Source organism: Poecilia reticulata, linkage group LG5 (genome assembly GCF_000633615.1).
Source record: "Poecilia reticulata strain Guanapo linkage group LG5, Guppy_female_1.0+MT, whole genome shotgun sequence".
NCBI lineage: Eukaryota > Metazoa > Chordata > Actinopteri > Cyprinodontiformes > Poeciliidae > Poecilia > Poecilia reticulata.
Window position 1 is genome coordinate 19,372,232 of NC_024335.1, and position 12,611 is coordinate 19,384,842.

General features: G+C 40.2%; 1 protein-coding gene across 4 annotated transcripts in view; it reads right to left on the reverse strand.

Annotated features, from left to right (window-relative positions):
* Positions 1-12,611, reverse strand: part of plxna1b (plexin A1b) — a 211,354-nt gene that overhangs the window by 93,677 nt on the left and 105,066 nt on the right. For all 4 annotated transcript variants that reach the window (XM_008409387.2, XM_008409390.2, XM_008409388.2 and 1 more), the window contains exons 6-8: positions 10,204-10,327; positions 8,530-8,683; positions 6,847-6,946 (exon numbers count right to left, since the gene is read on the reverse strand). In XM_008409387.2, coding sequence (XP_008407609.1) covers positions 6,847-6,946; positions 8,530-8,683; positions 10,204-10,327 — 378 coding nt within the window. The remainder of the gene's footprint in view (positions 1-6,846; positions 6,947-8,529; positions 8,684-10,203; positions 10,328-12,611) is intronic.

The window sequence follows — 12,611 nt, forward strand, 5'->3', positions numbered from 1 at the left end:
AGGTGCCTGCCATGCAATGCATGGAGGCAGTACTGACTTGCTTCGCAAGTCAGTACTGCTCTCCTTATGCATTGCTATGGCATGCCCCTAATAAAACCATTACTTGTTAGCAAATAAAACAGCCTCATGCCATTGCAAAGCTTACTAAAGAGCAATTTACTAAAGCACAGTTTTAGGGTTTCATCTCTGTGCCTTATTTAGCTAGGGATTTGTGTCAGCACATGGTTTCTTGGGTAACAATGAAATACTGCATTTAATAAAGCTAAGATAGTAAGCAGGTTGCTTTGTGTTTCACCATATCTGCCAAGTGTAGATTTGTGTGGATCTGTCTGGAGCGACAAAATGCACAGCCGCCCTCCTGACAAGCTCTGGAGTGTGTTTTAACCCTATGTAAAATGCCAGCTTTCCTCTTTTCCTTATCCGCATGAAAAATGAGGGCTTTAACTCTTGAGCTCCGAGATGGAGCCCACGTATGAATCCATCAAACCCTGACGTGGATTCATTTGGATCAATTAGGGCCGCTCGTTTGTTAGGTGCACACTTTAAGTGATCATTTCCAGCCCAGAACCCCCTCCTTTTGAACGAGATCAGAGGCTGGAGCTTAATTCAATCCCACTGCCGCTTTAATTGACCAATTTAGCATTGTGCTGACAGAAGCTGTCCATTTAGAATAAAAGATGTGCAGCTAAGGAAATAACAGGCCTCTTAATACCACACGAGAGCAAAGAGGAGATTTGTCAACGTTGCCAACAAATGGAGGGAAAGCGATTAGGCTACGCTGGGTTAGCATGCGGTGCTCAGATTTAAAGTCAGAGCCGGGATTTTAGTCCGGTGATCTGTCCTGGGAAGAACAGATTAGAATCTGCAGATGGCTGGTCGATACAGGACAAATCAGAACATTACTAGGGATGTACTGAGATCCTAAGGAAATCAAACCATACAGAATTTCTTGACAAAGTCAGATTTGTCCTGCAGCATCCCATCCGTGTAGTGGGACATTCCTCACTCAGAGAAAAAGAGATATTTGGCTGTCCTACAAATGGCTACTCAACTTCAATTACTCAAATGTAGTTTGAGTAATTGAAATAATTAAAGTAAGTGTAATCTGCACTTTAAGTGAGATTAACTGTATTCAGACCAAGTAACCGAAAGGAAGTTTGTGGTCAAACTTTTTTTTTCCCATATGCACTTAAACAATTTAACAATGTCAAAAAGCAACAACAGAAATGCTTTGTTTTACTGTCACGAAGCAGAGAAGTATGTCAAAGTACAACAAAGAAGCTTTGACACAATAAGGCTATTGGGCATAGGTATTTAAGACAAAGGCAGTTTTGCATTTACATCTAACAATGGCTGTGAGTAGAGACTTCAAGCATGTTTTATTTATTTACAATCTGGCTGAAGAGGGCATGAACACGTCCTGCAGCTGGGAGGACTGGACCGCCTGGGAGTGTTTTGGGAGAGGAGCACAGTGGATGCTGCTTGAGAGAACAATGTTTTCTGTCACATCAGTCACAGAGAGGCTCTATTAACACCAGGAAAAGTGACTAGACCCATCACTCATTGCTTTTTTTGAAAAATAGTTACTGTGGGGTCAGAAAACTGTCTAAATGCAGCATCAGGGTAAAATTGGCAACATTGGCATTATCTAGTCCAAGCCCAAACCCTGACTGAATTATATACTTGTACATATCATCTAAAACCCAAGTTGCAGTAAAATTGTGATCAGAATGAACTAGGTATAACAAAAAATGGAAATATATATATATTATATATATAATGGATATTATATTTTGGAGAATATAATTAAATATTCAGAAAGCAATTAAAAAAAAATTATCCCAAAGGAACATGCTTCACTTTTTTTTTATCTGTATTTTACCTTACCACTTAGTGCAATGTGCAATTACTCAAAGTTTTCAATTACACCTGAATTAATTACTGGATTTGTTGGAAGTTGTGTTTTTGAAAACTCACCGAGAAAGACAACAGCCTCACTAAAATGACAACACAGCTCTTGAGGAGCATGCGTTGTTAAACCCTATTACTGAGGCGAAACAAATGAACATCAGCTAAGTTAGCTGGGCTCATTGTAATGCTTGAAAGTGTCTGTTCAAACAGAAACGATCACAATTCTGAATGTCAAAGAGCTTGGTTCAGCGGCTCAACGTTCATCAAAATACACTTCAACATCACCTTAACGCAGCAGGAAACTTGAGTCAAACAGAGAACAGCACAATGTATAGTTAGCGGCCCACATCAGTCATCACATCTGTCGCATTACCCTAATAATAACCATTTTTATCCAAGCTTACATCTTTTATTCATGTCAAATCAAGCTTGTTAGTCTAGCAGTAACTTTGAAATAATGAGAAAAATATCAGCAGGTAACTGCCTGTGTTTCTTTCTACTTTTATAAGCATGAACTTTTGAATAAAAGAAGGTTCCATTATGCGTCCAATCCGAGGCCAGCGGCAGCAACCCCCCGCAGCTCACTCTTCGATTGCTGCGCTCCCCGTCACGAGCTGCTGTTGGATCTGAAAGTCTCTATTACAGGCCGGGTGCTCCCCCTCGTCAGAAAAAGCCCACCTAGCGCCATTGGAGGGTGTTTGATTCTCTTTATCAAGGGCAGGTTCTATTTTCCAGACCCCCCAGCAACGCCTTATTGCGCCTTCATGTCCTTTACCGTCGCCTGCAGCCAGTCAGAGGCTTTGAGCAGCTGGAGACATGCTCCCCCTGTATGACCACGCTCGCATTGTTAATTTAAGCCTTTCATATTCAGATGCTAATCGAGATACACTAGCAGTGTTTCTTCAAGGCCAAACACAATAGGCTGATTCCCTGCTCGAGTGTCTGCTTGGTCAGTTTGAAAGGCTAAATACAAGCCGTCCTCCAGTGAGGCATGTCTGACTCTTCTGCACTTGGGCAAGCTGCTTATTGGCTGCTCTCATTTCAAAGGCGAGGAGTTGAATTATTTAACTCCTCTAAGGAATTGTCAATCAATTTGATTCCTAGATCTCTTAAAAACTGACAAGAAAAAAAACAAAAAAACAACTAGGACTCAATATTCATGCAAAACAAATGGTATTACTGCATGTATGAGCTTGGAAGAAAATTAATAGTTCTTAAGTCTTTTTTTTAAGCTCATCTTTTCAAATATCTTTCTACTAAAAAGCTGATCTTTGAATTAAGTTGTTCTGGGGTCCACTACATCACACAGATTCAGAAATGATCTAATCTCTGTCCAAACTGACCACAGTGAGGGGAGGTGGTTCATATGACCTCATGCATTCGCTTAAGCTTCAAATCATTTCCAGACTCTCCATCTTTATTAACCACGAGGATGTGGAATGAAAAAAAATGAAAAAAAGAAGCATATGGAAATATTTAATTAAACAGTAATCATGGCCGTGGGTGATTTTCTATTTCAATCTCAGCAACCCTCAAACTTAAACTCTGGGGAATCTAATTAGATTAATACAACTATGCAAATTTATGGCATTTTTAAGGGAGCAGGGCCACGATGTAATTTACTGAGTAAATAACGAGGAGGGGCATGTGCTCAGGAGGACCCAGGGATTGGGCATCAGAAAAATATGCACTGTACTCAACATTAAAGATTGATGACACCCAGGGAATTGATGCTTTCCAGTCTTGAGGTATACCAAAACTTTAAAACGGTCAAAGTTTCAAGAACAGCAAAAATGTTTCTACCATCCTGACCATTTAAAGTCCAAGAGCAAGGTGCTCACAGAATCATGCAGCACTGGAAGACACAAAGGTGTCAAAAGTTATCAAAAAACAAATTAAAATATTTGGAAACATTTCACTTTCTACAATATGTGACAAAAATATTAAAACTTCTCATTTAGATCTCCAGAATTTTTGGAGATGTACCTGGATACAACTAGCCTGGTGCAAACCATCCACTTGTTTTAAACGATTTGATTCAGGCAGAAGGTCTGGACCTTTGGATATTGAGAAACTACTGCTGGCTGGAGGCCTGGACTATGTTAAAGTTTTAAATGATTGGATTTAACATTACCCAATCACCAAGGTTTGGTCATCATATACGTAATGCGTCCACTATGAAGTTTACAGTTGAATGCGCTGTAAACAACTATCCTCCACTGTGAAGAGAGAAGTGTTGAGCCAAACAAACAATATTTTTGCTAGCAATAAATTGTCTTATACGTTTCCTCCTCATAAAATCCAACCAAAAAGATCTAGCTCAGTGAAAGAAATTCCAGATGGACCACTGAAGGGAGATGAGAATCAAGTGGAATTGTGCAGGACAGCAATGGTCAGACAGATAAACAGCTGAAGTAGGTTAATTTGTTCTGCCATGATTCACCTCAGACCGATATGAACAGTGTGTGTTAAAAGCACCAAGTGATACTGTTGTTCATCCGTTTATTAGATGCAAGTTGATGCTGTGCATTGGTTTAAAATTTTTGTGCCAATAACCTAATGTCACTCAAGGTCATATTATGATTGAAAACTCCTACCGGCCCATCCCTGATAAAATCTTCTGCTCCATTTTCAGAATTCGTGTTTTAACACCTTTCAAGGAGGACTTCTCCTTCACAAAGTAAACGTCTTCAGTGTTTTGAGAATAATTGCTTTAAGTGTAACCTTAGCTCTGTCAGGAATAACAGCGCATTCTAGAAAACAAAGCACCGCATGTGGCCACGCAGCCATTATGGCAATAACATTACCAGTCTGATCTCATCAGACTCCACACTTCGAAGGCCTGCCAGCCTCTGTATGCACGCAGGACAGAGTGCCAGCTCCAAATGGGCTTCTTATCGCTGCATCTCGCTTCACCATCAGAGTTACTGGAGAAGACGCGACGTGGCCTGTCTGTAACTTCATTAAACACGTCCATTACATCACTCAAAGGTTGCATTAGATCAGCACAGAGAGCGGATAATATCAGAGTTCATTGGGGGAATAACTTCTAATGGGCAACTCTCTTTGCTGCATTGGTTCCTCTACGCTTCTTTATTGTTAGTGAGAATTTAAGGCAATTGGGGAAAACATCCAGTGCAACTTTATTGCTTTTATATGATTTCTCTCCTAACAATTGGGAATATACAACCATAGGGTTTCCATCAGATATGCAAGGTACTCTAGATGACTTGAAGTATTCAAGAGGTAGAGCAAACACACTGAGGTCCTCGTGGGAGATCATTTAAAGATGATCTGACACCATAAACCACCACACCCTTAACCAGCTGAGCTAATCATCTTTCTGAGGCAAAGGATTTGTCTGCAAGAGTGGGGAAGTGGGGTGACTGGGTTAAAGGTCACAATAACAGATTAGGTGTCTAAGACATCCACAGCACCAGTTAGCGCTAAGTGACACAGTGGGGAAAGGTGTGGTTGCGAATGCATGTGTCTACGCCGCTGTGTCTTTGTGGACAATCCTCGAAGGAGGCTCATCCAGTATCCAGCCGAGGGGGGAGCTAGAGCGGAGTCCTGCCTCCACCCGAGGGGCCTCTGAGCCATCTGCTGCCCCAGGGCTAATACCCCACCAGACGTTTCTGCCTGCCCTGGATCAGCCACGGATTGACGGGAGGGACAGTATTGTGTGGGGTGGGGTCGAGGAACTGGAGGATTCATTTACCATGGTGGGGACTGGCGCAGGGGTGTGGCTGTACGGGTGGCGGATTTAAAAAGGCGCAGAATTAAGGACATGTTAAGCTGGTAAAGTTTATTAAAAGGGCACAAGGTTTTATTTGAAAATACTGAGCGTTGCAGCAATTTTTGCTTTCAATGTGAATAAGTGCAATACAGCAAATTTATAAAGTCAAAAAGCCCAGTCTATTTTTTAACATTAAGATCAGTGTGTTACTGAGAGGAATTGCAATAGACCACAATGTAATAAATAAATAATTGAAGAATCATTAGGCTGTTGTCGGTCATGATAAAAAGCATTTAATTTCCATCTTGAAACTAAAATGATTTACATGTACAGCACATTTGATTTTTCACTTCAACTGTAACACAAGCTCCAGTGGGGGTCGAAAAAGGTGTGCGTGTGCATGTGTGAGTGTATATGTCTCATCATGTGTGACATGAGACGACTCAAGAGGCAGACTAGAGGAAGAAGAACAGGAGGAAAAGAAGCCACGGCAATCACTTGTTTTCTTTTTCATGCTACAACCACTAATAATAATGTAATTTAACTTTTTACAGAGGAAAGGAAAGAAAAATGGATACAGTGAAAGAAGAAAGTAAAGACACAATGAAGGAAGCAAGGATGCAAGCCAGAAAGGAGCAAAGCAACCAAGGACAAACGGAAGGACAAGAAGGAAATGATGGAGAGAAGAAGGTGAAAAAGAAAGGAGGAAAGGTTACTAAAACCAAGTAGTGGTTTGTATGCTGCATAAGAAGAAGAAAAGAGAACAAGAAAAGAGGAAAGAAGGGCAAGACAGGGAGTACAAGTACACAAAGGCAAAAGGACAAACTTTCAGAATAAAGAAAGAAAAACTTTCCCACACTTCGTAGGAGTTCAGTGCAACCAATTTCCTTCCTAGGTGGCCTATTTAGTAAATTAGGTCCTGTGTGAAACCATTTCAAAAGGCCTCAGACATTTATTGCCGTCTGCTGTGAATCGTGTAGGGAATACAGAAAATATGTGATAAGGATTTTCTGGAAAAATTAAATCAGGATCCCCATTAAGCTCATCAGCAGACTGCTGAAGGAAGCATGAAGGTCTCTAAAACGATGTTTTCTCTGGTTCAGAAGTGGCTTGACACTAAAGCTTTTTCAAGGCAATTATGATGCATGTATACGAGCATCATTGATATTTGATAAGATGATTTAAACATTATCACTTACGATTGGTGGACGCTGCAGTTGTAGAAGACAAAGTCGACGCTGGCAAACTTTTTGCCCGTCTCTTTGGACTTGAGGAAGAGCTTCACCACCCGCTTGTCACCTGCATGGCATCCAAATGCAAATATATTAGAAACTATATACACTGTGTTCTCTCTCTCTCTCTCTCTTTCTCTCTCTCTCTCTCTCTCTCAAGATTTTGTCTGTAATTTAACATTTCTTGACAAACAGTTACACAATCATATAAGAACAACAAAAAAAAAAGGTTGGGGCATCTTTTTATATAACTTCAGCACCGATCCAGTACAACACTTTTTAATTTCAGATTGTTTGACCTGAAGAGATTACACACACGCACACACACACTGTAGCATAGCAACACACTTCACTGCAGTAGGGTAACTTTAAAAATAGCTCCAATCTGCATTCGGATGCCAGTAATGATGAGTGCTCCTAACAGGACATAATGGGCTGAACAACTTCTGAGTTGTCTCTTTCAAGAATCCCGAAGCACACAGTCTGACATGTTATTTTAGTGCTTTGAATATGAAAACGATGCAAGATTAAACTTCTGTTAGTGTGACAAAATTGGACATGAAACCAGTGCATAATTCCCATGAATAAAAAAACAAAAAACAAAGATGAGGATATTTTTATCTGTGATGGCAAACCACACTGAAGGTGCTGCTTTGAAAAGAAGTTACCAAGAAAAAGCATTCACTTAGACACAAAGAAGGCCAAATTGAGACTGACGTAAGGAATTCAAAAGCATTTCTATTTTTAGTACATGAATGCAGAATCGTTTGTTCTTCAGTGAGGGAAAAGGACAGCATATTTGTGGTAACAAGAACTTCTAATAAAGAGTAGTCTGTAACAGCTGTTCAGGTTAATTTAACACTCTCCATTAAGCAAATAACACAAATTCATGAGAAGACGCATCAGCAGAGATGCATTCAGAAACTGGGTGGTGGCCTCCATCAGTGACCAGCAAGTCAGAATTTGGACTAATCTGGTGTTTTCACAGTGAACACACACCACCCAAGTACTTCAACGACCTTCAGTGTAGAAGCCGTCAAAATTAGCTATTTTCAGTCAGAAGGAGATAACGGAACTAAGAAGCTATTTAGATGCAACTTGAATTTTCTTTGACATCTAGAGATATCTCTGTGAGAGAGACCAGCAAAAGAGGTTCCCTTTGCTGGATTTGGGAAAGTTGGCAGTTTTTTGGAAATCTCAGAGTTAAGCTAAAGATCTACGATCTGTGGAGAATAAATGCAGGTGCTGCTGTTTTAGTAACGTTAGTGGAAATAACTAAAGTTTAATGCAACATGGAGATGTCGTCTTTGGTACTAATATAACAATTTAGTGACCTTTCACTGCAAGAATGCTAAAAAAAATATTCAGAATCTAGTTCTTATAGCTTCTTATTGTGTAGTTCTAAAATAAAAAAATAAAAAAAATCTAATTATTGCATCTTGACAGTTCAGCCTTAATGAACATCATATCATGGTAGTAAAAGGCCTAATAAAAGAATGGCATAAAAGACATAAATATGATCCATAAATCAACATGCAGAAATTTCATCGAGACATAGCTGCTTCTCCACCTAACCCTGACCACACCCTGGCTACTCCAGTGACCTCACCACCCAATGACTTCACACTCATCGACTTTTCAAGTCCTAACCTTTGTTCCTGGTGATGGGGGCGATGTCCCTTGCAGAAGGAGACAAGCAAAAGATATGTCCTCCCTGAATACGTCCCTCCGTCTCCACATAGTCCTCGAAGGAGCAGTTAACCCCCGCTGACAGATCGGGCACATTACGGGCCTGGAGGACCAGCTATGGAGAGAGCACGAGCGAGACGATCAGCGCAAGATCAATGGAAGGACATGGCGTAACATGGATTGTTATAAGATATGACATGGGGGTTAATGGGAGTTGTGGAGAAGGGGAGTGAGGCTTGGGTGTGGGGTATGCATGACAGGAACAGGAATAAAAGAGCGAGAGCTTGTGTGAATGGGTGTGCGCGTCTGTAGCAGATACTGGGAGGTTAATGTGCACCGTGCAGACGGAAAGTGATGGAAAGTAATCACTCAAACCTACATGGTCACATTAAGGAGACTTTGACAGAATGGGGGCTGTTAAAGACACGCAGGCGTTTGTAGTATTTTAATCAATGGAGACAGTGAAAAGTCAGGAACTCGTCCAGCTGGCCATCAACTCGGTCCTTGTTGGATGTTTTGGTCCACAGGAGTGGCAGGTTCTTTTCACGTGAATTAAATATTCTAGTAGCTAAGAATATCTGAGACAAACTTAAAGTGATTTTATTTTAAAGAATTGTTGGTGCCTTTGAAAAGACTTAGTTAACAGATGTTAATGTCCATGCTTGAATTTGTCACTCCCTTTATTTTATAATACACTAATGTGTTTGGTGGCTTCCTTTTACTCCAAATCCAAATCTTTTCAAGAATATAAACTATGCACTAAATGTCCATTTAGAACTGTTACTAAAGTCTAAACAGTTAAAAATTTTCTGATAATTTACAAAATTTAGAATGATATGCAAAGCAGGTACATTTCTGAATGAATATTACAGAAATCCTCTTTATTTTGTGATGAAAATACATTTTGGAAATGAAATAATTTCCTTTCTTTAAAGTCATTTAATCAAGAATTCACTGTGAAAAGAGACAGAGTGAAGATCATTATGGAGCTACAGCTAACATAAAGAAATTGTTAGGAGTTACTAAAAGCTCACAATCCATAAATGACCCTGCAATAAAAATTAAATGTACTCTGTAACAACAAGAAATGCAGTGTCAGAGATATGTCTTCCATAAGGGCTCAATTTAACCCTGTTTGAACTGAGATGCAGATTGCTTATGAAACTCAAACATTAGACTTTTAGTCTGGCTGACATCTCAAGTCTTCAGAGTAGGAGCCCAACTCGTGTTTTGTATCTTTGTTTATACTACAAAGTTCAAATCAAGACTCAGATTGAGTTCTCAACTCTGGCTGCTGGTTATTTTTCTTGTCTTTTAGCTTTCAGCTAAAATAAGGGAACTGCCTGGTGCATCACTTTTCTATCTTCAATGTCAGTGCTGATCTTAACATCTACCTTGATTTAAAAAAAAGAAATAGAATGCATCATTTACAAAACATAAGGGAAATTACGGAATTAAAAGATCCTGCAATGAGAACAAACATCTTTGTTAATCTGAACCTGGAGTAGGAAGAAAATGCTCTTCTTCAAAGCAAACATCTGCATGAGTCCAATGCTTCTTGTGCTATCTTTACTTTGGCCTAATGATTAAAGCATAGGCACAGCTGGGATATGAGCCAATGGAAAGCATACATACCTGAACTTCAGACATGGTGACAGATATATTTCTTGGCTGAACCGTAAGCTCCACGCACTGCCTCTGGTCCGAGGCGAACCTCTGAGGTTCTGAAGCTCGTTCACAGCGATCCTTACGAGAACATCTAGGAGGAGAGGATGAAAAGGAAAATGAAAAGGGGAAAGGAAAATATATGGAGGATGATGAAGACAAATGAGGAGGGAAGAAGAAGGAAGAGAGACAGGTTACAACAAAATGTTAATATTCATATCAATATGATAAACATGCAGCTATAAGTGTCAAAGAAAGGAGAATATTAAAATATAAAGAGGGCAAAAGCTTCCTTTATTTTAAGATATTATATCATGATTTTATTTCTTGTGTAATCTGTGCAAAAATTCCTATGGTGCAAAGACAGCTACTCCTCCCACCCCCGCTTAGAATCTCTTCACGTTGCAGGTCCATCTTAATCAAACTTCTCTGGAGACATACAAGCAATCTCCATCATTTCTTTGGACCGATAAAATGCAATTCCAGCCTGCCCCACATCACCAGTGCTCCAACCTCCACCCGCCTTATTACAAACCGACTGATCGTGCTAAAAATCAGCATATGCCTCTGGTTTTTTTGTGGTCGTCCCACTATTAGCTATTCATAATGCATTTACTTCACCTATGCACTAACAACAACTGGTCCCTGTGGTGAGAAGAAAGTGCTGATGTGGCACTCCGCAAGGCCTTAACAACATGACAGAGGCAGAAAAAAATGCTAACTGCCTGCTCTGTACAGCAGCTCCCCACGTTCCCTCATTTGGTTAGCTTTCACTCTCGCTCGGAGGGAAAACGCTGTCGCCAACCACTCTCCAGGGAATTACTGACATATACACACACACACACACACACACACGCACACACACACACACACACACACACACACACACACACACAGAGTGGGGTGACAGCAGAGCAGTACAAAGGTATGGACAGGTTTTCTCATTATGAACCTCTTTTCTTTTTACTGCTCATGTGATGGGGACTGGTGTAACGCCGTAAATGAAGTCTGCTCTTTTGTCTGGAGACACCTGCATCTGTGAGCCAACGTCTTAATTTCCCTTCAATTCCACTGCTGATTGAGAACACTGTGACTTTTAATAACATGTGCTCTGAAAGCACCAGAGGGCTAAAACAAAAGCTTATAAATAATTTACCTATTAATATGTTGCCATATTAAGAGCCTCGCACAGATTTTCCAATATTAAGGTGGGAAATAAATACGCTGACTAAAGGACACAAGGTTAACGTGAGCCCAAAGTAGAAGGTTATAGCTATTGAACTGGGACTCAAGTGGTGTGTGTGTGTGTGTGCCTTGAGGAAAGAAAAAGGTGGTGATATGTGCTGTAAGTTTAATTAATGACATGAGAGATGATTTTATGGCAAGCATTTGAGGTTCTCCAAATAGGGTTTAACATTCTGGCAGATTTTAACAATATGTAACCAGTCCACCTCCCCTGGGTACACACACAGCACAGATGGGAAATTAATACACCATATTTTTCTAAAGTAGTCACACCCATTTTGACATTTGGTCCATATGTATTCTCTCTCTACGGAGCAGGGAGAGCATAAATCATAGAAGAAGGGGCCTATGGCCACTCTGGAGGAGCTGCAGCGACTGTCAACAGGCAAACATGCTAAAAGGTGTCAAACTTTTTGGATTACATACCATAAGCTTTGCCAGGAGGAAAACTAACACAAACCGTAACACGTCTAAGAATGTTGACAGGTAGTCGATGAGAAGATGGATGAAGCTACTACAGAGAAGTTCTGGACGTTTGACGCCGCAGAGCGTAGGACAGCTACCCTCAGCACACAGCTAGGGTTACAATATAATGGTTTATATTGGTCCAGTCAAAGTCGACAAATTATACTTAGATCTGATCTCACCGATCGCAAGCTGTTTTTTCAAGGAAGAACGGACAACCGTTTCAGTCTGTAGATGTCCAAAGCTAGTAAAGACATTCCCAAAAGAACTGCAGCTGTAACTACACTGAAAGATGACTTTTCCATTACCACAGGAAGGCAAAAAGAAAAGCTTGCAAACCATTCAGTTTTGCAACAAGAATGTCATTATTTCATTATGTAAATGGAAAAAATGTGTACATGTGAACATTTTTACTAAACCCTATACATTCCTATTCATATTAATGCGTTAGGGTTTATTTAGCAAATCTGCTGATTCATCCAAATGCTACAGTTCCTATCTTGCACAGAAACTTTAAAGCAACCAGGACCAAGCTCAAAATCCCACAACTGCACTTAAGGTGAAGCACTGCAGGTGTGCTAAACTGTGTTCACACCAACGAAAATAAACTCGGCAAAAAAAAAACAATGGTGTCAAAGAGGAGGCCAAGCTGTGATTTTATTTGTGTT